Consider the following 27,455-nt stretch of genomic DNA (forward strand, 5'->3'; position numbering starts at 1 on the left):
TGATGTGGGCTTCCCTGCACATATTGACTGATCTGATCAGCAGACATGTTGCTCTAACAGCTAAGAGAGGATCGGAGATCCATCTGTGGCTGTTAACCAGTTATATCCTGCTGTCAATCTCTAACAGCAAGATTTAACATGCTACTGGGGAGGGAGCCATTCCCTGCTCCCATCCGTAGCCCTGTGACGTGATCACGGGGTGCCGATGGGCTGTTATGACAGCCGAGGGTCAGCTGATGACCCCAGTATCTGTCATGACAATCTTCCTGTGAATGCCTGCTAAGAACCGGTGTTCATAGGAAGTCACTTCTGCTGTACAGAGCAGTGCTGATGCACTACTCTGCACAGCACAAGCGATCAGTTGATTGCAGCTTCAACTCCCTTTAAGTCAATCTATCAGCAGGCTTTTGCTACCTCCTCTAAGAGCAGCATGATGTAGGCAAAGAGATTTTGAATCTAATGATGTATCACTTATATTAGTGGGTGTAACCATTCTGACACAGTGAAAGATATTATTTTTAACATGTAGCAGAAACTATGGGAGCTGCCTCCACCCACACCTGGCTTTCACTGTACATTTCCATAGACAGAAGCTGCTAATCACAGAATGGGGCAGAGTTGGACTACAGCTCACACACTCCTCAGACCAAGAGTACTAGTAAATACAATAAAAAGTGAGAAAAAAGGTTTTTAAAAATAGAGAAAAAAATAGAAGAATGGAGAAAAAGAACCGAGAACAGTTCAAATCACTGCCTTTTTGCCTCATTGAAAATAAAACTATTAAAACAAACACATATTTGATATCGCTGTGTTCAGAAATGTCTGATCTATCAAAATATAAAATGAATTCAACTGATCAGTAAACAGTATAATGGGGAAAAAAATTAAAAAGGCTAGAATTATGCTTATATGTCTGCTGCAACATTACAATAAATAGGAATAACAAGTGATTAAAACATTGCATCTACCCTAAAATATCAGTAATAATGTCAGCTTAGGGCATAAAAAATAAGCCATCACACAGCCTCAGATCCCGAAAAATGACAACGTTACGGGTCTCGAAAAATAGTGACAAAAGTGAATTATTTTTTTTTTACAAATTTCTGTTTTTTTCATTGGCATCACGTTTGTCTTTGTGCTCCTCACTTGGTTGCGGCCACACACGCTTGACACCATCTGAACCCAATAAATGTAACTTTGTCTCATGAGACCACAGGACATGCAATCCATGTCCTTAGTCTGCTTGTCTTCAGCAAACTGTTTACAGGCTTTCTTGTGCATCATCTTTAGAAGAGGCTTTCTTCTGGGGTGTCAGCCATGCAGATCAATTTGATGCAGTGTGCAACATATGACCTGAGCACTGACAGGCTAACCCTCTCCCCCACCCCTTTAACCTCTGCAGCAATACGGGCAGCACTCAAATATCTATTTTTGATGCTGGGCACTCAATTTCCTTGGTCGACTATGACGAGGTTTGTTCTGAGTGGATCCAGTCTTGTTAATCTGCTGTATGGTCTTTGCCACCGTACTAGAGTTCAGTTTCAGGGTGGTGGCAATCTTCTTATACCCTAGGGCCTAGGCCATCTTTATGTAGAGTGACAGTTCTTTTTTTTCAGATCCTCAAAGAATTCTTTGCCATGAGGCGCCATGTTGAACTTCTAGTGATCAGTATGAGAGCGTGTGAGAGATAACACCAAATTTATCACACCTACTCCCCATTCATACCTGAGCCCTTGTAACACTAATGAGTCACATGATGCTTGGGAGGGAAAATAGCTAATTGAAAGTTTAATTTTCTGAGACCGTAGCGTTTTCATTTTTCCGGATCCGGGGCTCACTGATTACTTATTTTTCACGTCTTGAGTATGATGGGCGAACCCCTCCCCCCCTTCCACCCCCTCGATGTTCAGGATCAGGAGCCTCACCCGAAAATTTTGTAAAATCCGTGTTCAGAGTCGGAGATAATGCAAACTTGCATCTGAAGCCCTACCTTGGACTTTACAGTTATGGGATGGGGCAGGGGGGCTGTAAAATAAAGAGTATAGTTAATTATAAACATTGTCATTATACTTACAGGTCCCGCAACGCGTCCTGCAGATCCACTCAGCTGCTGTCTACTTCCGGATCCAATCATTAACTTCCGGGGGTATTTAATGCACTGCTCATCACCCGGTAGTCTTCGGCTGTTTTCAGCTGTGTTCACGGTGACGTCAGGATTCACCCGAGTCCATGGCTTAACCATGGACTCGATTGAACTTTGACTGTCAGTGTAAGCCTGCTTCTGGTTCTATATAGATGCTTGTCTATACAGAGGGATGAAGCAGAGCTGACAATGCTCTTCCTGTGGACTATGTCGGGTAAGGATTTTTTTTTATAATAAATACGGAGTCTCTAAATGTTATTTTTGTTTTATTTCTAATAAAAAAGTTTTTTCTATGTGTTGTTTTTTTTACTGTTTACTACAAATTCATGGTGGCCATGTCTAATTTGGCGTGACATATGAATTTTGGGTTTAGTACCTGCTAAGAATACAAAGCTGGTATTAACCCCTTTATTACCTAGCATACCCCCGCCATCAGGGCCCTGGAAATGGCGCTAAGAAACAATATGTGGGCTGTGGTTTTTAGCGTGGGGGCCTAGAATGCTTGAGCCTTACCACGCTGAGAATCCCAGCCCCCAGCTACCTGGTTTTACCTGACTGGCGACCAAAATATGGCGGGAGCCCACGCATTTTTTTTAATAATTAAAAAAAATGAATGAGCTTCTCTGTATTTTGATTGCCAGCCAAGGTAATGACAAGCATATGGGGGTGGCAGCCCATAGCCCTCTGCTTTATCTGCACTGAGAATCAGCGCTACATCATTTTTTTTAAATTATTTTTTATATTATTATTTATATTTTTACACTATTATATGTGTGAGGGACCCAACAGCCAATCTCAGATGCTGTCACGCAGAATGGGTGTCTGTGATTGGCTGTTGGAGTAATCTGGAAGCTGCACATACATTCTAGATACTAAAATGTATGGGCTGGTTTAAGGTTACTCCAGGATCCACTTTGTGACAGTGTATGTGATTGTTATTTTAACAGTAAAATAAAAGAACAACACAGAGAAAAAAGAAGACATTTAGGACTCAATCTTTATTACCCACAAATTCTTCCAACGTAGTCCAAAGGCGGGCGAGCATCTTCAGCTACATCTGTGCAAGGAGACAAACACAGGTCTGCTCACACAGCCTCAGCTGAGAGCTCTCAGAGTCTTCACCCTAGTGCACAGCTGAGGCTGGTCAGCTGTGCCCCGGGTAACCTCCACTGACTACAGGACCTTCCATGACATCATAGCCATATGACCAGTCTGGTGTAAATGTTGTTGTTACCTCGTGGGTTACAGGACCTTCCGTGACATCTTGCGGTGACGTCAGCTGTGCCCTCGGGTAGCCCCGACTCTGACATCAGTGCTCTCACTGCCAACAAGCGCTCACTTTATGGGAGTGTTGCAGTGACGTCAGTCGAGGTTACCCGGGTCACACCTTTTTTTACATTTTTTATTTATTTTACTAGTTCCCCTAAGGGACTTTATAGATCCACTTTCTGATCGCTCATTCATTGCTGTTGATCAGAGCTGCACAGCTCTGATCAGTAGAAATGCAGCGTTCTTGTGAGTGCTTCTTTCGACTCACACAGGAAATACATCATGGTCGCATCAGGGTTCATCACATGACCTCAATCTACCATGACAACCATCGGCTTCCTGTGATCACGTCACAGGCACTCTGATGGCAGCGGGGAATGGTGCAATCACCGCTCTGGCCATTTAAATTGCATTGTCACATTTTGACAGTGCGATCTAAGTGGCAAGTAGAAGCAGGTGGATCGTGGAGCCACCCACGCCTGTTAGCTCCATGTGTCTGCTGTTCAAATCAGCAGATATGTGCGCGGATCACCGCCAGCTAACCGCAGCAGCCGGCGGTGATTACCGCGACATGACTGATGACTTACCAGTACATCATCGGTCGTGAAGGGGTTAAAGCTAGAGGGCGGTCATACCAAATACTGATTTGATCACAATTCCCTTTTGTTCATTCAATTTTCATTTTGTTAATTGATTGAACAAGCTTCATTAATTGATTGAAAAAATAAGCTATTAACATTTCTATTTTCAAAATTATTCTTACTTTGCAGCATTTTTTTTTCTACACCTGCCTAAAAGTTTATTTTTATATATATATATATATATATATATATATATATATATATATATATAAAATATATATACATATATATATCAGTTATTTTATTAGTTTATCTATTAAATCATCTGACTCAGTCTAAACTCAGCAATATTATAAATCTAGACCATCTAAGTTAAATTCACTTACATGCACTTACGTATAAAACTCTTCTGCAGGGGATTTGGAATTGTTAGTCCAAGTGATGTTGTTTTTTCCAAAATAATTAGTGCAGTTTGCTGTATTCCAGGTATTGTCACAATTTGTCCATGGCAAAGTTGTTGAAAAAGAGGAGTATAAATAGTACAAAGCCCATGCGATTATAGTATTGTAGTAGAAGGACACATACAATCCAATGACGCATATAGCATATCCAATGCCTAGAAACAAAGAAACACTGATTATATTATTGATATATTTGTATTAGACATGAAAAACACCCTAAGGCCCTTTTCAGACGTCCGTGTTTACTCAGGTACAAGCCACACGCATCATTTTGGTCATGCGTGCTGTCCCCATGATCATCTGGCTTCCAGGTCCTCAGTGCAGTGAATAATCAATGAACATAATGAGCGGGGGTCAGAAGCAGGAAACAGCAGAGCCGAAGAAAACAGCGCTGGATGCAGGTGAATATAGAAAATCTTTTTATTTCAAAGACCCGTGTTTTCATCGGTACGTGTCACAATGATGTCACACGGATCACATCAGTGTGCGATACCTGTGCTGTAGGAGAAAAAACAGACAAGTCTCAGTGTGTGCGTGCGGGGTAACGAGGGGTCACACGGTCCGTGTGAAAACACGGCCGTGTGAGTAACTCCAGAGAATAACATGGACATGTGTGGTATCCGTGTTAAAAACGGATGTCACATGTCCCTGAAACACGGACGTCTGAAAGGGGCCTAAGGCTTTGTTCACACACAGTGTTTTTGTGGCAATTTTCTCTGCAGCCAAAACCTGCTCTCTTTGCAGTAAAAAATCCTTTGTTCAAAATGTGTGGACTACATTTGTGCTATACATTCATGTGTAATAATATTAGTTTTAATCACCAAAAATACTTCAAAAACGCCCTTGCGTTTTTTTGCAGCATTTTTTCACTTTCACATTGCTTTCTACAAATGAAAATACGATATAAAAATGCATAAAGAGTTGACATGCTGCAGTTTTCCAATTCAGTCAGGAAAAAAAGTGTATGCAGCAAATTTCTGAAATGTCATATCTTTTGCTGGTACTGTAAAAAACAGCTTTGAATTTGCTTGAAAAAAAAAATGCTGCAAAAACACTGCATGTGAACATAGCCTAAATTTGCCAAATTAAAAGAATATTTATCAGTTTTAGTAAATAACTTTTATCAGGTAGTATAAGGCTAGTTATATACAGTGAGTACAGAAAGTATTCAGAACCCTTTACATTTTTCACTCTTTGTTTCATTGCAGCCATTTGGTAAATTTAAAAAAGTTCATTTTTTTTCTCATTAATGTATGCGCTGCACCCCATCTTGACAGAAAAAAAACAGAAATGTACAAATTTTTGCACATTTTTTAAACAAGAAAAACTGAAATATCACATGGCCATAAGTATTCAGACCTTTTGCTTAGACACTCATATTTAAGTCATATGCTGTTCATTTTATTGGGATCCTCCTTGAGATGGTTCTACTCCTTCATTTGAGTCTAGCAGTGTTTAATTAAACTAATAGGACTTGATTTGGAAAGGCACACACCTGTCTATATAAGACCTCACAGCTCACAGTGCGTTAGACCAAATGAGAATCATGAGGTCAAAGGAACTGCCCAAGGAGTTCAGAGACAGAATTGTAGCAAGGCATAGATCTGGCCAAGGTTACAAAAGAATTTCTGCAGTACTCAAGGTTCCTAAAAGCAGAGTGACCTCCATAATCCTTAAATGGAAGAAGTTTGGGACCACCAGAACTCTTCCTAGACCTGACCGTTCAGCCAATCTGAGCAATTGTGGGAGAAGAGCCTTGGTGAGAGAAGTAAAGAAGACCCCCAAAATCACTGTGACTGAGCTCCAGAGATGCAGTAGGGAGATGCGAGAAAGTTCCACAAAGTCAACTATCACTGCAGCCCTCCATCAGTCGGGCCTTTTTGGCAGAGTGGCCCGACGGAAGCCTCTCCTCAGTGCAAGACATATGAAAGCCCACATAGAGGTTGCAAAAAAACACATGAAGGACTCCCAGACTATGAAAAGTAATTTTCTCTGGTCTGATGAGACGAAGATAGAACTTTTTGGTGATAATTCTAAGCAGTATGTGTGGAGAAAACCAGGTACTGCTCATCACCTGCTTCGATACAATCCCAACAGTGAAACATGGTGGTGGCAGCACCATGCTATGGGGGTGTTTTTCAGCTACAGGAAAACGATGACTGGTTGCACTTGAAGGAAAGATGAATGCGGCCAAGAACAGAGATATCCTGGAATAAAACATCTTCCAGAGTGCTCTGGGCCTCAGACTTGGACAAAAGTTGACCTTCCAACAAGACAATGACCCTAAGCACACAGCTAAAATAACAAAGGAGTGGCTTCAGAACAACTCTGTGACCATACTTGACTGACCCAGCCAGAGCCCTGACCTAAACCCAATTGAGCATCTCTGGAGAAACCCGAAAATGGCTGTCCACCAACGTTCACCATCCAACCTGACGGAACTGGAGAGGATCTGCAAGGAAGAATGGCAGAGGATCCCCAAATCCAGGTGTGAAAAACTTGTTGCATAATTCCCAAGAAGACTCATGGCTATACGAGCTCAAAAGGGTGCTTATGCTCAATACTGAGCAAAGGGTCTGAATAATTATGACCATGTGATATTTCAGTTTTTCTTGTTTAATAAATTTGCAAAAATGTCTACATTTCTGGTTTTATTCTGTCAATATGGGGTGCAGAGTGTACATTAATGAGGAAAAAAAGAACTTATTTGAATTTACCAAATGGATGCAATGAAACGAAGAGTGAAAAATTTAAAGGGGTCTGAATACTTTCCGTACCCACTGTACTTGAGCTGAAGGCTTCGATAACATTTGACAGCTGGTGCATGCTAAGTAGAACAGGGATTAGCCACTGAAATGAAAGTCACTGATGATGCTTTGTTTCAGTGAGATGGCAGAGGCTGCAGATTGACATCAGCCTCTGCCTCTTAATGATGTTTGAGTATCCCAAGGTGCATTGGGGATTTTCAAATGAAGTGTCATATGAGAACAAGTAGTAAAAAAAATAAATAAGGGAAGGACAGGGTATATATATTAGAAAAAGGACTGGGTTATGACAGACATTTAGGAGTAAAGTAAAATTGAGTTTCGGACCACCTATTTAATGAATCAGAGCCGATAAGTATAAGCTGCTTATCAGGGGCCACTGCTTTGTGCTTGTCCTCAGGGCCAAAATTTACCAGTCAGCCCCTGATTTCGAGCCAGGCTGAGTGTCAGCCTGTAAGCGTCTGCAACTCAGCATGTCCCCCGGCTGACGTAGCTTTACAGCCAAAGAGAGGAGCTTTGGAGGCAGGTGGGTGGGCGGCAGCTATTGGTGGTTGTACTGCTCACAGGTGGCGCAGTTCGTCGTTGGCACCCAGCAGAGACTCAGATGGGCGCATCGCACACAGTCTACTTACTGGACTGCTAGATGAATAACCTGGCTAGGATAAAGATTAAATCTTAATGTGTATATACGCCCCTGGTAACTTGTATGCCGGCCTCCAGTAATGTGTATATTGCCCCCAGTAACTTGAATGTCCCCCCAGTAACTTGTATGTCCCCCCCAGTAACTTGTATGTCCCCACAGTAACATGTAATCCACCCGCAGTAACTTGTATGCCCCCCCCCCCCGGTAACATGTCAGCCACCCCTAGTAATGTGTATGCTGTCCCCAGTAAGGTGTATATGCTGTTTATTATGTTAATATTTTATTTATATTTTTTTATCGGGGGGGCATTCAGACTTTTGGGCATCTTTTTTAAGGGTGACACAACAGCATCAGTCCTTTTTTACTCTTGGGACTTTTTGTGCCGCTAGATCAGGGAGCTGCGGGGTTGTCTGGTTTTGATTACTTCTCTCAAAGACCCTGGGCTGCCTGCTTCTTAAACCCCTGGGTCTCTGAGTTCCAATGCCAGAAGGCAATAAGTTGTGTATGTAACATTTGTCCTGCTTTCTGTCCCTTTTGCTTCTGCTTTGGCCGCTAGGTGGCGCCGCACCTTTGCTGCAGGTGACATGTGATAGCATCAGTCCTTTTCTATTCTTGGGACTTTTGGTGCCACTAGATCAGAGAGCTATGGGGTTCATTGTCTGGTTTTCATTACTCCTTTCTGAAAACCCTGGGTGGGTATGCCTGCTATTTAAACCCCTTGCTCTCTGACTTCCATTGCCAGTCAATTTAGTTCTGTTACTTGGCTTGTACACTTGTCCTTGCTTGTATTGTCTTCCTGATTTCTCCTGTTTTCTGACCTTGGCTTGAATTTTGACCATCATTTTGTGGTGTGACCTCTGGACTGGGCCGCCATCAGGGCATTACAACCATTACTGCTGTACGGGGCCCGGTAAAGATGGGGTCCTAGGCCCAGGTCTGGGGTAATTACATTACACTTAATGAATATTTGGGCCTTGCCCCTCCCACCTCTTCACTATGCCCAACTCCACCTCTCAGGGCCCTGCCCCCCAACTCTTCTGTGGGCCCCACTGCAGTTACCACCGTGTCCACTGAAGCAGGGGGGCGGGCCGAGTCTGACATCTTCAGTGACATCAGATGCTCCCGGTCGGCCCTCTTTTCTTCATGAGGTTTGTACTGCGCATGCACTAAATAGGCTGCCCTGCACAGTACAAACAAAAGCTCTCTGTAAGAAGAGGATCCTCCAATCACCGACGAGCACGCCAAGATGGTGAGTATGATCTGTGTATGTCTGTCTTTCTGTTGTGTATACAGCCTCTATTGTATATGCAGCCTTCTATTGTGTATACAACCCTCAGTCCCTTTTTGTATATGCAGCCTGTATTGTGTATATAGCCCACAGCCTCTATTATGTATACAGCCCACAGCCTCTTTTGTGTATACAACCTCTTTTGTGTATACAAGCTCTATTGTGTATGCAGTCTCTATTGTGTATGCAGGCCACAGTCCCTTTTTATATATGCAGCCTCTATTGTGTTTATAGCCCACAGCCTCTATTGTATATGCAGCCTCTTTTGTGTATACAGCCCACAGCCTCTTTTGTGTATACAGCCTCTTTTGTGCATACAGCCTCTATTGTGTATGCAGCCTCTATTGTGTTTGCAGCCCACAGAATCTTTTTTGTATATTGTGATAACACGCTCGGGGATCGCATTTGCTGGGTTCAAAGGGCACGAATTCACCTCAGGCAGACAGCCGAATTCAAGGTGTAACTGACGCTTGGTCAGGTTTATTGCAGTGAAGCATAAACAAAAGAAAAACACCAACAAAATAAATCCTTGCCTGTCCGGCGCTAACTATACACGGTGATATACTAACTACAAACTGGAGGGCTTCTCCCTTCCAGCTAAACCATACAGACATCAAGCACTGCTCCTACTCACAAGTGTCTCCTACACAGACAAGCTGTCTGTGCTCCCAGATGGAGACCCTCCCCCAACTTCTCAGACTCCTTTTACATCAGTCCTTCACCTCCCATTAATCCATTAGTAACCAGGTGATCCTGACCAGGATAAAGCTGGGTTCACCATTTTATGTGACGCAACAGCGACCTTATAAGTCGCTGTTATGATCACTGCTTAGCTGTCAAACACAGCAGAAGCAGCAGCGATCATAACGACACGCGTCGCTGTGCTACAGAGAGCAGGGAGCCATGCACACTGCTTAGCGCTGGCTCCCTGCACTACTAGCTACAGTACACATCGGGTTAATTACCCGATGTGTACTGCAGCTACGTGTGCAGAGAGCAGGGAGCTGCGCACACTGCTTAGCGCTGGCTCCCCTGCACTCCTAGTTACAGTACACATCGGGTTAATTACCCGATGTGTACTGCAGCTACATGTGCAGAGAGCAGGGAGCCGCGCACACTGCTTAGCGCTGGCTCACTGCACTCCTAGCTACAGTACACATCGGGTTAATTATCTGATGTGTACTGCAGCAACATTTGCAGAGAGCAGGGAGCCGGCACTGGCAGCGAGAGCGTCAGATGCTGGTAACGAAGGTAAAGGTCTTCCCTTGGTTACCCGATGTTTACCCTGGTTACAGCTTACCGCAGCTGCCAGACGCCGGCTCCTACTCCCTGCTCTCTTCATTTCGTCGCTCTCTCGTTGTCACACACAGCGATGTGTGCGTCACAGCGGGAGAGCGACGACCAAAAAATGAAGCTGGACATTCAGCAACGACCGGCGACCTCACAGCAGGGGCCAGGTCGTTGCTGGATGTCACACACAGCGACAGCGACGGGACGTCGCTGCAACGTCACAGAAAATGACCAGGCTGGTTGAACCAGCAAAAGCCTTTATTGAGTATACAGCCAGCAGCAGCCTCTATTGAGTATACAACCCTCAGCAGCCACCATAATAAATATATATATATATATATATATATATATATGCAGTCTGTGTTCTCACATATGCAGGAGTTTTTCCAAGAGTGTGTGGTGGGACTATGAAATGTTTGAGGGATGGAGGCGGAGCTGGGGTGGAGCCTGGGTGGAGTCTTCAGGGGGCACAAAAATGTTGCCAGTATGGGGCACTGAAATTCGTAGTGGTATCCCTGCCTCTGGGCTTTGACCTTCGTGACCCTTCCTGCCTCTGTTCACTCAGCTGGACAGCTTACCTTCCATGGAAGTAATCCAGTGGACTTCATTGTAAGACCAGATCCCTGTAAAGGGGTTATAGGGTAAAGTTCAGGGTTCCTCTGGAATCTGTCAGATGGAGTGACTTATGCCAAGTCTATATGAGGTAGCCTTTCTGAGCCTGGGGCTTCTTAAAGGAGTGACATTGTACATGTATTTGTCTGCATGATTGATGGGTAGATCCTGAGGATAGATGTATTCTCTGGTGCTAAAGAATAATGAAAATTTTCACACTGAATTATTTGATTGGTCCCTTCTGCTCAGCTTTGTACTTTTCAGACAACTATTAGTTGGTTTTATTTCGGAAATAAATATTTTCATTCTTCCAATTGTTTCCCTGTAACCTACAAACCTCATGCTGGTAGCCTTAAAATTATTTTAAAATGTAGGATTACATTAGAAAATGCATTTTCTAGAAACAAATGTATACAAACTAGAAAAATATTACCTTTAAAAATAGGGCAGATGCGCTTCCATATGGGGATAGCACCTGTTCTGTGAAATTGTCCTAAAGCCAACTCCATGAAAAAGAGAGGGACACCACCAAATAGAGCCATAATGGTGTATGGAATCAGGAATGCTCCTAAAATAATAGATGATACTATGTTAGTACATACAGATCATTATATACAAAGCTTGTCTCTTTTATGTCTCGAACAAGCAATAACACTGATGTTAAAGATCTAGCAAACGATGGTAAATTTTATGTGCAATGTCGGATTATCTTCTGTGACCACTTATCAACATGGTGTTTTTTGAGTCATGATAGCCTTTGCTACATCGGTAGAATTATAGTGACAAGATTTTATAAAGTATATATATATATATATATATATATATATATATAGTACAGACCAAAGGTTTGGACACACCTTCTCATCTCTAGAACAACTGTTAAGAGGAGACTTTGTGCAGCAGACCTTCATAGTGAAATAGCTGCAAGGAAACCACTGCAAAGGACAGGCAACAGAGAAAGACTGTGGAAAAAAAGCGCAAATAGGGTCTTACCCCAATATGTGTGGGGTAGGGAGGGGGGAGTAAATATACTCACCAATTGCAGTTGTGAGAGTCACAACCACTATAAACGCATGTAATGTCGATCCTCGGCTGCAGCCACCATAACAGCAGATAACAGAAAGAGAAGGAGAAAGGTGTTCAAATGCCGCACCAATGGATCACTTATGCAGATGTTCAGATCAATGTCACTTTATTGTCATACAGGTCGACGCGTTTCCGGAGCATCTGCCCCCTTCATCAGGACCACCAGGAATAGAAATAACATCAAATCTCAGTTATTTCTATTCCTGGTGGTCCTGATGAAGGGGGCAGATGCTCCGGAAACGCGTCGACCTGTATGACAATAAAGTGACATTGATCTGAACATCTGCATAAGTGATCCATTGGCGTGGCATTTGAACATCTTTCTCCTTCGCTTTCTGTTAAGGACAGGCAACAAGCAGAAGAGACTTGTTTGGGCTAAAGAACACAAGGAATGGATATTAGACAAGTGGAAATCTGTGCTTTGGTCTGATGAGTCCAAATTTGAGATCTTTGGATCCAACCACCGTGTCTTTGTAGAAAAGGTGAACGGATGGACTCTACATGGCTGGTTCCCACCGTAAAGCATGGAGGAGGAGGTGTGATGGTGTGGGGGTGCTTTGCTGGTGACACTGTTGGGAATATATTCAAAATTGAAGGCATACTGAACCAGCATGGCTACCATAGCATCTTGCAGCGGCGTGCTATTCAATCTGGTTTGCATTTAGTTGGACCATCATTTATTTTTCAACAGGACAATGACCCCAAACACACCTCCAGGCTGTGTAAGGGCTATTTGACTAAGAAGGAGAGTGATGGGGTGCTACGCCAGAAGACCTGGTCTCCACAGTCACCAGACCTGAACCCAATCGAGATGGTTTGGGGTGAGCTGGACCGCAGAGTGAAGGCAAAAGGGCTAACAAGTGCTAAGCATCTCTGGGAACTCCTTCAAGATTGTTGGAAAACAATTTCCGGTGACTACCTTTTGAAGCTCATCAAGAGTGTGCAAAGTAGTAATGAAAGCAAAAGGTGGCTACTTTGAAGAACCTAGAATATTAGACATATTTTCAGTTGTTTCACACTTTTTTAAGTATTTCATTCCACATGTTTTAATTTATAGTTTTTATGCCTTTATTGTCAATCTGCAATTTTCAGAGTCCTGAAAATAAAGAAAACTCTTTGAATGAGAAGTTGTGTCCAAACTTTTGATTTGTACTGTGTGTGTGTATATATATATATATATATATATATATATATATATATATATATATATTTATATTTATAAATACAATTAAATACCATCAAAGTCTTCAAGCAACAAATGAGTTAACTCCCTAGTGTAAAGCAGCTTTGAAGTGAAACAAGTGAGTAAGGAATTTTGTGATAAAATGTGCTCAAATGTAATTACTTTACATAATTAATAACTAAGTAGTAATTAAAATAATGGAATTATAATATATGATGATAACTTTGCATACTTTTAATGTTTACATCTGGGATTATTTAACTAATGCCTAAGGTGCATTAAGGTAAATAACATGATTTTATTTAACGTGGGTTGCATTAAATGTGCAATGCTAAGCTTTTTATTTATTTTGATTGATGATTGTTGGTCATGCCAGAGCCATTGCTTTGCAATAAATATAATTCAGAAAATCTAACAGAAGACACATACATTTTCAATTATTTAACTCCCTAATATAATGTTATTAATTCCACAGCACTTTAGAGACATGATCATCATTGTCCCCATGTCACGGGGTGTGAGGAGATAAAAGCGGACCAGGCTCATAGACTGATATCCAGGCTCTAGCTGTCCCTAAGCTCAGAGTTACTTCTAATGGTGAAGATGTCTGAGACGCCTTCATTGCCCTGCTCTTGGCCAGCCCTGATTTAATACCCCCTCTCCCCCACCGCAGGGGAAGACTGGGACAGGAGTTGTTCAACTCACAGATAAAGACAAACGCACACAACTATCACACACGGAGATATAAGACAATACGTGATAAGGAGGAAATAAAGAGCATGGATGAAATAACCAGATGATGAGAGGATTTCCACAGCATATCAAGCATCAAGCAGCACACAATAAATCACCAGGAACACAACAGCACATGGACCGATTAGCAAAAGCTATAGTTGGCAATGAGAAGACCAGTTCCACCATCTTAAAAAGGTGGGGGGTAACTGTGATAGTTCTCCCACAGCATGTGATCCAGGCAGTAACCAACAGGCTAGCAGAGATTAACTCCTGCAAGCCTGATCACTAATGATCACACAGCTAGTTGACACCTAAGCCTGTCTGTGCAACTCACAGAGAAGTCATAGTGTGGAGTTTCAGATTCTGCAGTGTGAACAGCCTCAGATGTTGCCATGACACTTGGCATGTTTAGAGCCAAACACCATATGAAACCCCATTTCGTCTCACAATCTAAATTTCCTATCAGTATGTCTTTGTTGGAGTCTTGGAGGAAACTTTCCGCAAACATAGGGAGAACATACAAACTCCTTGGAGATGTTGTACTTGGTGGGATTTGAACCGATCCATTTACATGAAACAATCGCTGGTGGTTGTGCACAGCAGCTTCCATCGTCCCCCAGTAATGCAATTGCAGTAGACCAATGGATGACTAATGCAGTGGGGACCGGCTGTTGCTGCCATCTGGTACTCATGAAACTCAACAACAAAGCTCCATAGAAGACCATGATCTTTCCTATATATTTATGATATACTGCAATACTGAAGAATTGTAATATATAGCAAAATCATACAAATGACTGTAGGGAGAAGTCCTCTAAGTGGACTAAGTAATAATAGACAAAAGTTTAAAAAAAAAAGCAAAAAACAAACAAAAATATACCGTAATTCAAATTACTCTCCTTTTCCTCAGTTAAATTAAAGAAAAAAATAAATATATTTGGTATCGCTGCATTCAGAAAATTCAGATGTAACAAAAATAGAATTAATTTAGCCATATGATAAGCATTGTAAAAAGTTAAAAAAAAAATCAAAATCCAAGAATTGAGTTTTTTGGGCACCTCCCTAAATTTTTTTTAATAGAGAGCGATTAAAACATAGTATGTACTCAAAATTAGAATCAAGAAAAACATCAGTTTAGCACACAAAAAGCATGCTTTTACTCAACAGAATAATAAAAACATTGAGTCTCGGACAATGGCGATGAAAAGTAAACATTTTTTTTTACACAATTCAGAATTTTTTTCAGCACTTAAATAGAAAAAAATAAATCAAGTTTGGTATTGCTCCGTTCTGTACAATTTTATAGATCATTTTTACTGCAAAATGAACATTGTAAAACAAAACAAATAAAAAACTATTTCAGAATTGCATTTTTTTCATACCACTTGTGCCATTTTAGACTACAGCTTGTCCCAAAAGAAACATACGGCTGTCTCAACGTAAAAAAGAAAGATATTGCTCCCCTTTAGTGGTCTTAAGAGTCAGATTTCCATTTATTACACATTTTACGGAGTGGAGTCGGTAAAAGGTGAAGCTACCAGACAGTGAGTATAGGACCAAGGGCAATGACCTTAGATTCGAAGCGCCATTCCAGTGCTGAAAAAAAAACAAAAAAACATTGGACTGCTGCTTCAAATGTATTTTATTTGGATTTTATGTGATATACGAAAATTAAGTACCAACTATTTGTGAAGTGTAAAAGAATGATATCTTTTTCTAAATAGTTGTAAAATTGCATCCTGAAAATTGTGCTGAATTAGCTTGACATCTGAGGAATTTAAAACCTAAAAGTCATTATCTCAGAAAATTAGAATAATATATAAGACCAACTGAAAAAAATATTTTTAACTCAGAAATGTTGGCCTACTGAAAAGTCTGTACAGTAAATGCACCCAATACTTGGTCGGGGCTCCTTTTGCATGAATTACTGCATTAATGCGTCGTGGCATGGAGACGATCAGCCTGTGGCACTGCTGAGGTGTTATGGAAGCCCAAGTTACTTTGATAGCAGCCTTCAGCTCATCTGCATTGTTGGTGTGACGCCCTGGCCTATCAGGTCGTCACAGGGTATTGTACAATCTGCCCTTCTGTGCAATATCCACCTCCTCCTGGGTTAGGGGTCCATAACCAATGGTGTTGCCAAAACCAGCTAATCAAAATCCTAGGAACATTCTGCACCACACCCACCAGACACACCAGTGGACGGCCTGAGTGGAATAGGGTCGCCCACTTGGGGGGTTTTTAAGGAGAGGTCAGCAGTGTCAGTGAGTTGAAGTTTGGAGTTTGAGAGTGAAGATTGGAGGAGAGTAGTGTTGGAAGGGAAGGAGAGAAAAGGTCAGGAGCCGGGCTCTTTGGAAGTACAAGGTAGCAGACGGTGGTCTGGGCCTGGTAGGAGCTGGAACCCCGGTCACAGGGGATTGTGACAAAGGGCATGGTATTGTCGTGGAACACAGCCGGCGGCCTTGTACCATCACCGGGCTGGGGCCAGGGCACGACAGGGTATGTGGACCCTAGGTCAGGGAGTAGCTTTGGGCGAAGTGACAATTCACCCGACGAGAACGGAGCCTTTAAGATCTGCTCTCCACCTGCTCCAAAATCAGGGTACTAGCGCAACGAGAGGGAAAGAACTTTCCACTAAAACAGTCCAGGAAATCCCAAGCGTGAACTCTGAGAGCAAGCTCCTTCAGTTAGCCATACTGGGGAGCAGGATCCGATTAGTTTCAAGCTATAGGGGCCAACTAGAAGAAAATAAGGTACAAAGGGAAAGGTTACAGATCATCAGGCAACATCAGCGGAAACGGGACCCAGACGTGCTCCCCCTCAGCGGCAGCGGTGTCCATAACTTTGGTTTACTAAGTTGTCGGTGTCCGCTTTATAGACTGAGTGAGTACGCAAGTGACCCCTACCTCCCCAATGGCATGTCCCGCCACCAACACCGAGTCCCGGGGCATCTCCTCTACCCATGGAGGGGTTAAAACACCTGGCTGCCCACTACATTGCCTCCGGGTACTCCCAGCTGCAGCGGTGGTACTCCACCTTACCACACACCACAGGTGGCGTCACGAACTCTAACCACACCATCCCCTGTAAATACCCCCCCTTTTATTCGAGTGGCCATGCGGCCCCCGGGTTTGGACGCCCCTCGAGCCACCGCAGGTCCGAATCCGAGCAGCCCCAGCTGCTGACGTGAGGGTGGTACATTGGGTCTGGTGTTCCTTATCTTTCTCTTGACAAAAACTCCATAGAGAATATATGAGGTTAGGTCAGGCAAATTTGCTGGCCAATCAAGCACAGTGATACTGTGGTTATTAAACCTGGTATTGGTACTTTTGGCAATGTGGACAGGTGCCAAGTCCTGCTGGAAAATGAAATTTCCATCTCCAAAAAGTATGTTGGCAGAGGGAAGCATGAAGTGCTTTAAAATTTCCTGGCAGATAGCTGCTCTGATTTTGGTCTTAATAAAAGCACAATGGACCTACACCAGCAGATGACATGACTCCCCAAACCATCACTGATTGTGGAAACTTCACAATAGACCTCAAGCAGCTTGGATTGTCTGCCTCTCCACTCTTCCGCCAGACTCTGGGACCTTGAATAGGGCTTGTGCAGAAAATATACCCTATGGGAACAAACATGCTAGAAATAGGAGGAAACCCCTATGGCTAAATAGAGCTGTAAGGGAAGCAATAAAAGAAAAACAGAAAGCCTTAAAAGAATTAAAGAGGGTAGGTAGTGATGAGGCATTATATAATTATAGAAAATTAAATAAAATATGTAAAAAGCAAATTAAGTTAGCTAAGTTTGAGACAGAGAGACTCATTGCGAGAGAAAGTAAAAATAATCCTAAAATATTCTTTAACTACATAAACAGTAAAAAACTGAAAAGCGATAGTGTTGGCCCCCTTAAAAATAGTCTTGGTGAAATGGTGGAAGGGGATGAGGGTAAAGCCAACCTGCTGAATGACTTTTTTTCTACGGTTTTTATACAAGAAAATGCCATGGCAGATGACATGACCAGTGATACCATAAATTCACCCTTGAATATTACCTGCTTAACCCAGCAGGAAGTACGCCGCCGCCTCGAAATCACTAAGGTTGACAAATCTCCGGGCCCGGATGGCATACACCCCAGAGTACTACAGGAATTGAGTTCTGTGATAGATAGACCATTATTTTTAATCTTCTCAGATTCCTTAATAACAGGGTCGGTACCGCAGGACTGGCGCATAGCAAATGTGGTGCCAATATTCAAAAAGGGGACAAAAACTGAGCCGGGAAATTATAGGCCGGTAAGTTTAACCTCTACGGTTGGTAAAATCCTTGAGGGTTTCTTGAGAGATGCTATACTGGAGTATCTCAAGAAAAATAACCTTATGACAGAGTATCAACATGGGTTTATGAGGGATCGATCCTGTCAAACTAATTTGATCAGCTTCTATGAAGAGGTAAGTTCAAGTCTGGACCAGGGAAATGCAGTGGATGTTGTGTATATGGACTTTTCAAAAGCTTTTGATACGGTGCCACACAAAAGGTTGGTACATAAAATGAGAATAATGGGGATAGGGGAAAATATGTGTAACTGGGTTAAAAACTGGCTCAGTGATAGGAAACAAAGGGTGGTTATTAATGGTACGTACTCGGACTGGGTCTCAGTTCATAGTGGGGTACCACAGGGGTCAGTATTGGGCCCGCTTCTTTTCAACATATTTATAAATGACCTTGTTGGGGGCATGCGGAGTAGAATTTCAATATTTGCAGATGATACTAAACTCTGCAGGGTAATCAATACAGAGGAGGATAATTTTATATTACAGGGAGATTTATGTAAATTGGAGGATTGGGCTGAGAAGTGGCAATTGAAGTTTAATGTAGATAAATGTAAGGTCATGCACTTGGGTAGAGGAAATAACATTTATGATTATGTACTTAATTGTAGAACACTGGGTAAAACAGACACAGAAAAAGACTTGGGTGTATGGGTGGATGGTAAACTTCACTTTAGTGGACAGTGTCAGGCAACTGCTGCCAGGGCTAATAAAATAATGGGATGTATTAAAAGAGGTATAAGTGTTCATGAAAAAAATATAGTTCTACCTCTGTACAAGTCACTAGTGCGACCGCACTTAGAATACTGTGTACAATTCTGGTCACCGATATATAAGAAGGACATAGCTGAACTGGAGAGGGTGCAGAGAAGAGCGATCAAGATTATTAGAGGAATGGGTGGGCTGCAATACCAAGACAGGTTATTAAACTTGGGATTATTTAGTTTGGAAAAACGAAGGCTTAGAGGGGATCTAATCACAATGTATAAATATATGAGGGGACAGTACAGAGACCTTTCCAAAGATCTTTTTACACCTAGGCCTGCGACTGGAACACGGGGGCATCCGCTACGTCTTGAGGAAAGAAGGTTTAATCATAATCACAGACGAGGATTCTTTACTGTACGAGCAGTGAGACTATGGAACTCTCTGCCGCATGATGTTATAATGAGTGATTCACTACTAACATTTAAGCAGAGCCTGGACGCCTTTCTTGAAAAATTTAATATTACCAGTTATGTATATTAGATTTTATGACAGGGTATTGATCCAGGGAACTAGTCTGATTGCCGGATGTGGAGTCAGGAAGGAAATTTTTCCCCATTGGAACCTGTTTGCCACATTGGGTTTTTTTTTGCCTTCCTCTGGATCAACATGTTAGGCTACGGGTTGAACTAGATGGACTTAGAGTCTCCCTTCAACCTTAAAAACTATGATACTATGATACTATGATTTCCAAATTAAATGCAAAATTTACTTTCATCTGAAAACAACACCTTGGACCACTGAGCAACAGTCAAGTTCTTTTTTTCCTTGGCCCAGGTAAGACCATTCCGGTGTTGTCTATTGGTCATGAGTTGCTTGACACAAGGAATATGACAGTTGTAGTCCATGTCCTGGATATGTCTGTGTGAGGTGGACTCCAGCAGCAGTCCACTCCTTGTGAATCTCCCCCAAATCTCTGTGTCTCTATCTCTGTGTCTCTCTCTTTCTCTGTGTCTGACTGTGTCTGTTTGTTTGTCTCTCTCTGTCTGTCTGTCTTGTTCCCCGTCTGTCTCCTTCCAGGGCTGTCTCTTTCCAGGGCTGTCTCTTTCTCCGTCTGTCTCTTTGCCCATCTGTGTCTTTGCCCGTTTTTTCTTTCCAGGTCTATCTCTTTCCAGGTCTGTCTCTTTCCCGGTCTGTCTGTTTCCAGGGCTGTCTCTTTCCAGGGCTGACTCTTTCCAAGGCTGTCTCTTTGCCCGTCTGTCTCTTTGCCCGGCTGTCTCTTTGCCCGGCTGTCTCTTTCCAGGGCTGTCTCTTTGCCCATGTGTCTCTTTGCCCGTGTGTCTCTTTGCCCGTGTGTCTCTTTGCTCATCTGTCTCGTTGCCCGTCTATCTCTTTGCCCGTCTGTCTCTGTCTCTTTCCCTGTCTGTCTCTGTCTGTGTCTCTGTATGTCTGTCAGTCTGTCTCTGTCTCTCTATATCCGTCTCATCACCGACATCATAATACTTCACACATCGGCTTTTTATACTAACAGTTTATTTTGATCCCATAGCAACCACTGACAGTTGCTATTAATAGCCCATATCTCCCACGTCCATTCAGATTAATGGAGGCAGGATTTTGGAGACTAACTGTAAAGCACGGGGTTAAATTTTCCCGTCCAAACATAGTCTATGACGTTCCCTGAGTCACATAGAGTGTCTGTGCAAAATTTCGTGATTGTAAATGCAACGGTGCAGATTCCTTTAGCGGACATACACACACACACACACATACACTCAGCTTTATATATTAGATTTTTTAATAAAATGGAAATTGTTCTTTTATTCTATAAACTACAGACAACTTGTCTCCGAATTTCCAAGCAATAAATTTGTATTTATTTTCTGAAAATGACAAATGCTCAAAATAACAAAAAAAAGCATTGCTTTCAGACACCTCAAATAATGCAAAGAAAACAAGTTAATAGTCATTTAGAAACAACAATACTAATGTTTTAACTTAGGAAGAGTTCAGAAATTAATATTTTGTGGAATAACCATGATTTTAAATCACAGCTTTCATGCGTCTTGGCATGCTTTCCACCAGTCTTTCACACTGCTTTTAGGTGACCTTATGCCACTCCTGGTGCAAAAATGTAAGCAGTTCTTCTTTGTTTGATGGCTTGTGACTATCCATCTTCCTCTTGATTACATTCCAGAGGTTTTCAATGAGGTTCAGGTCTGGAGGTTGGGCTGGCCATAACAGGGTTTTGATGTGGTGGTATTTCATCCACACATTGATTGACCTAGCTGTGTAGCATGGAATATTGTCCTGTTGGAAAAAACAGTCCTCAGAGTTGGGGAACATTGTGTGAGCAGAAGGAAGGAACTGTTTTTCCAGGATAACCTTGTATGCGGCTTGATTTATACCTCCTTCACAAAGAATAACCTGCCCAATTCCAGCCTTGCTGAAGCATTGCCAGATCATCACCGATCGTCTACCAAATTTCACAGTGGGCGCAAAGCACTTGTACGCCTCTCCAGGTCTCCGTCTAACCATTAGATGACCAAGTGTTGGGCAAAGCTAAAAATTAGGTACAGAAAATTCAACAAACATCTTTGCGAAGGACGTATGAATCAAGCCGCATACAAGGTTATCCTGAAAAACAGTTGCTTCCTTCTGCTCTGGCAATGTTCCCTAACTCTGAGGACTGTTTTTTTCCAGCAGGACAATGTACCATGCCAAACAGCTAGGTCAATCAATGTGTGAATGAATGCCCACCACATCAAAACCCTGTCATGGCCAGCTCAATCTCCAAACCTGAACCTCATTGAAAACCTTTGGAAAGTAATTAAGAGAAAGATGGATAGTCACAAGCCATCAAACAAAGAACTGCTTACATTTTTGTACCAGGAGTGGCATAAGGTCACCCAAAAGCAGTGTGAAAGACTCGTAGAAAGCATGCCAAGATGCATGAAAGCTGGAATTAAAAATCATGGTTATACCACAAAATATTGAATTCTGATTTCATCCTGCTTTAAAACGTTTGTATTGTTGTTTCTAAATGATTACAAACTTGTTTTCTTTGCATTATTTGAGGTCTGAAAGCAAGGCATTCTTTTGCTATTTTGACCATTTCTCATTTTCAGAAAATAAATACAAAATTTATTGCTTGAAAAATCGGAGACGTTTTCAGTAGTTTATAAAATAAAGGAACAATTTACATTTTACTCAAAAATATACCTATAAAGAGAAAAATCAGAAAAAAATGGAAATTTGGAAGTGGTCTCTTAATTTTTGCCAGAGCTGTGTATACAGAAATATTTAGATAGTTTATGAATCTTCACAATCTGGGCTTCATGGCACTATTTTTAATTTAAAATGAAACATCTGAGATGCAATTGTAGCTTAGACTTTCAGATTTAATTAAAGGGGTTGAACAAAAATATCCAGTGAAATGTTTAGGAATTTCAGCCATTTTTCTACAAAGCCTCCTCATTTCAGGGGCTCAAAAGTAATTGGACAAATTTTCTTTACCATAAATAAAATGTTAATTTTTAATGCTTTGTTGTGAATTCTTTGCAGGCAATGACTGCCTGATGTCTGGAAGCCATTGACGTCACCAAACGCTGGGTTTCCTCCTTTGTGATGCTTTCCCAGGCCTTTACTGCAGCTGACTTCAGTTGTTGTTTGTTTCTGAGTATTTTTGCCTTAAAGCGTAACCTTTGTTTTAATTCTTATTTAATAAATCTATAGTACACATGAAAATAAGCAACTTTGTAATATATCTTCTTATCAGAAAAATTCTCAGAATAAAATTTGTATTCAGTGAAGCCTTTCCCATTACTGAGAGGAGATGGCAGTTGCTAGGGATACAATTCTATGATGACCGAAGAAGGTAGGAGCTAGAGGCAGAGGGAGGAGCTAGAGACAAAGGGAGGAGCTGGAGGCAGAGGGAGGAGCTAGAGACAGAGGGAGGAGCTAGAGAAAGAGGGAGGAGCTATAGGGAGGAGCTAGATGCAGAGGGAGGAGCTAGAGACAGAGGGAGGAGCTGGAGGCAGAGGGAGGAGCTAGAGACAGAGGGAGGAGCTGGAGGCAGAGGGAGGAGCTAGAGACAGAGGGAGGAGCTAGAGACAGAGGGAGAAGCTAGAGGGAAGAGCTAGAGGCAGAGGGAGGAGCTAGAGACAGAGGGAGGAGCTAGAGGCAGAGGAAGGTGCTAGAGACAGAGGGAGGAGCTAGAGACAGAGGGAGGAGCTAGAGGGAGGAGCTAGAGGCAGAGGGCAGAGCTAGAGGCAGAGGGAGAAGCTAGAGGCAGATCTCCTCCCCCCACCTCTCTCTTCTATCTAGATATAATCTTATCAGTAGCAATTTTTACCTCCTATCTCAGTAATGGGAAAGTCTTCACTGAATATAGATTTTACCTCAGAATTTAGAGTTTTGTTAATGACTGATTAATTTTGGCAGAGAAAGAAGCAGATTTGTCTGATAATATTATACAAAATGTCTTATTTTCATGTGTACTATTGATTTTAAGAAATACAATTTTAAATGGCAGTTACGCTTTAAGTTTTTTGTTAAGCATGTGAACATGGCCGACTCCAGGTTTTCGTGGGCCCTGGGCGAAAGAGTCTCGGTGGGCCCCATGGACACGCAGACAACCACATATACAGATAAGTACACATTTGAAGACAAATTCACAAAAAAACATATAAATAGACATAAATATATACACATTCGTATACAGTGACATACATAGATACACATATGATAAATACACACACACAGACATATTAGAGATATTATTAATATAGGTAAGTCGGTTGCAGCCTCACTCACCTCCCCCGCTTGTCTCCATCCAGCTATGCGCAGGCATGTTGCTGTGCAGGCTGCTAAGTAATGGCTGTCACTGTCGCGGGCGGAGGAGGGGACGCCGCGCTCTCCCACTGCTCGGGTCCGGCTGCCGCTGCTGCTGCGGCCTCTGCTGCTCGGTGGCTCGAGCGATGGGCCGGATCCCGGGGACTTGAGCGGCGCTCCTCGCCCGTGAGTGAAAAGGGGATTGGTTTTGGGGATTTATTGTCCGTGACACCACCCACGGTTGTGGTGATTGTGTGGACACCACCGCTACTCTGTATAGGGATCCCGGGAGCGGTGACAGGGAGCAGTTTTGTTGTTATTCCTCCCCTCCGTGGGTAGGGGGGTTGGTTGTCCCGGGGCCCGGTGATGGGGTAAGGATGGATGGCAGGCCAGGTGTGGGGCCTGGTGAGGTGCAGGGTCGCGGGGGCAGCGCTGTGCCGCACGGCACGGTGGCACTCACTCAGCCTGAGACGTTGACACAGTTCTCGGTAAAACACACGGCTGGGAAGACGGTTCCCACGGACGGCTGCTGTTGCTTTTCCCCGGTAGTTGGCGGTAACGGTCTCTGTCCCTGCACCTAGTGTAATGTTGGTAGCGATGGGTTCCCACCGGTAACCCGCTCCCCGACTTGGATATGGGCCGGAGGAGCCCCTCTGTGCCCGCAGGCGCTGGCCCTGAGAAACTGGTGCCTTGGCGGTGGCGGTGTCTCTCTCCTACGGTTGGACTGTTGCCTTCAATCGGGACTTAGTTGTTGGGAGACCCGGAGGTCCCCTTCACTGACGGATTTGGCAACTTCACGGCGACTCCTAGCCTTGCCGGGATCCGAAAGGCCCCTGCCAATGGTGCTGGCTTCTCCTTGTATACCGGTCCGGTACCGCCGGGCCACCACCCGTCCACGGTCCTTTCGGCAACCTCCGATCAGCCTCTCCTGCAGACGGTCACCACCGTCTGCTAACCTTGCTGTCTCAGTCCGGGGCACACACCCGGACCAACTTCAGGCTTTCCAAACTGTCACTTTCTCCTTCACTTCAACTCCTCTCACTTACTCCTCTACCACTTCCCTCTCACTTCAAACTCTACCTCTCTTCAACTCCTGGTTTTCCCGCCTCCAGAACTGTGAACTCCTCGGTGGGCGGAGCCAACCGCCTGGCCCACCCCCTGGTGTGGACATCAGCCCCTGGAGGAAGGCAACAAGGGTTTCTGGTTTAGCTTTGGTGTACCTATCCGGGGTGTAGGGTGTGGTGGTGTCATTACCTGTGACCCCTGGCTTGCCCAGGGCGTCACATCACTAATAGGCATGGTCGCATACAGAGCACACTGACACTGCTGTATATACATCATAGGAGGTGCAGGTGGTTACAGTATATAAATCACAGGAGGGGCTGGGGTCTACAGAATATGCATCACAGGAGGGTCTGGGAGCAAACACATTACTGGGGGGCATACATGTTACTGAAGGGCATGCATGTTATTGAGAGGGGCGTACCATTACTGGGGGGCATACATGTTACTGTGGTGGCATACAGTTCTGGGGGGCATACACATTATTAGAGTGGGAGGCATAGAGCTCTGGGAAGCCACACATACATCTCTGAGGGGCCCATAGAGTTCTAGGGGGTTGCACATAGAATTCTGCGGGGCTGCACATGTGGCTTTGGGGGGTATACATATTACTGGCGGGAGTGGTATAGAGCTCTGGGAGCCGCACATACAGCTCTGGGAGGGCTGCACATACAGCTCTGGGGGCATACACATTAATGGGGTGGGTGGCATAGAGCTCTGGAATGGCCGCACATACAGCTTTGTGGGGCCGAACACACAGCTCTGGGAGGCCTCACATTTGGCTCTGGGGGCAGTACATACAGCTCTGGGGGGGCCATACAGCTCTGGGAGGGCCCCATACAGCTCAAGGGGGGGCACCTACAGCTCAGGTGAGTCCTTACAGCTCTGGGGGGCACATACAGCTCAGGAGAGGGGCCCATACGGCACGGGGGCCCATACAGCTCAGGGTGGCCCATACATTCTGGAGGCCGCACAAACAGCAGGGGTGGGCTTCACACACGGCTCTGGAGTGTTGCACACAGAGCTCTGTGGGCTGCACATATGGCTTTGGGGTCCAGTACATACAGCTCTGGAGGGCCCATACAGCTCTTGGGGGCTCAAACAGCTTAAGGGGTGCACCTACAGCTCTTGGGGACCCATAGAACTCTGGGAAGCACATAAAGCTCAGGATGGGGGCCAATACAGCTCAGGTGGGCCGATACAGCTCAAGAGAGGGTGTTCATACAGCTCACTGGAGCCCATAAAGCTCGGGGGGCACATACAGCATAAGGGAGGCCCATGCAGATCAGGGGGGGGTTTAAAACATACTGCTCAGGTTACTGTGAAGGAGGAGCCCATACAGCGCTGGAGTGCAGCACTGTGCTGGGGGACGCTGCCTGGTGCTACACTGTGGCTCCTCTTCATCTGTGGGACTGGAGCACACCGCGCAGTAGCTCTGCCCAGAGATGAACTTCAATGCAGGTCCACAGAGCGTTCAGCAGTGAATGCTGTGGCCTGCATACCAGTATGGATTAAAGGGCCAGCAGCCAGGAAAGTGCGGCTACCGGCCCAAGCACTGAGGTCCCCGGAGCGTGGCCCAGGAGCCGCAGAACTGACAACGGCGAGTGGCCAAACGACTGTTCAGAGTAGTGGCACTTGTCCGGGTATGCCGGGTGCTGACGCTGGCCCTGCATGTGAAATGCATGCTTGATGGGGTTGAGATCTGGTGACTGACTCAACCATTGCAGAATATTTCACTTTTTTGCCTTAATAAATTAGGTTGCTTTTGTAGTATGCTTTGAGTCATTATCCATCAGTACTTTGAAGCGCTGTCCAATTAACCTGCATTTGGTTGAATCTAAGCAGAAAATATAGCCCTGTGCACTTCAGAATTCATGCTGATGATTCTGTCTTCAGTCACAGCATCAATAAATAGTAGTGCCCCAGTGAGTGCCATGGGAAGCCATGCATGCCCCATGCCATCACACTGCCTCCACCATGTGTTACAGACAATGTGGTGCGATTCAGTTCATGAGCCGCTTCAAGCCTTCTCCATACTTTCTTCTTCCCATCATTTTTGTACAGGTAATCTTAATTTCAGCTTTCTAAACAAAGCTTTTCCAGAACCAAGCTGGCTTTTTTAGATGTTTTTTGGCAAAGTCTAATTTGGCCTTTCTATTTCTAAGGCTGATTAATGGTTTTGTTGTGAATCCTCTGAATTTTCTCCCATGAAGTATTCTCTTTATGGTTGACCTAGATACTGAAACACCTACTTGCTGGAGAGTGTTCTTCACTTGGGTGGATGTTATGAAGGGGTTTTTTTTTTTTACCATAGAAAGGGTTCTGCAATCATTCACCACTGTTGTCTTCAGAGGATGTCCAGGCCGTTTTGAGTTTCCAAGCTCACCAGTGCACATTTCTGCTATCTCTCTGATAGATTTCTGTTTTTCTTCCATTGAGGGCTCTGTTGACCACATGTTGTGGGTTCACATTAA

At 43.7% G+C, this 27,455-nt stretch overlaps 1 protein-coding gene across 1 annotated transcript in view; it reads right to left on the reverse strand.

Annotated features, from left to right (window-relative positions):
• Window positions 1-27,455, reverse strand: part of LOC142248375 (sodium-dependent serotonin transporter-like) — a 183,063-nt gene that overhangs the window by 116,147 nt on the left and 39,461 nt on the right. Inside the window, exons 2-3 of the mRNA XM_075320045.1 lie at window positions 11,486-11,620; window positions 4,390-4,609 (exon numbers count right to left, since the gene is read on the reverse strand). Of these exons, the coding sequence (XP_075176160.1) occupies window positions 4,390-4,609; window positions 11,486-11,620 (355 nt within the window). The remainder of the gene's footprint in view (window positions 1-4,389; window positions 4,610-11,485; window positions 11,621-27,455) is intronic.

This window comes from Anomaloglossus baeobatrachus, chromosome 1, assembly GCF_048569485.1.
Source record: "Anomaloglossus baeobatrachus isolate aAnoBae1 chromosome 1, aAnoBae1.hap1, whole genome shotgun sequence".
In the NCBI taxonomy this organism is placed as follows: domain Eukaryota; kingdom Metazoa; phylum Chordata; class Amphibia; order Anura; family Aromobatidae; genus Anomaloglossus; species Anomaloglossus baeobatrachus.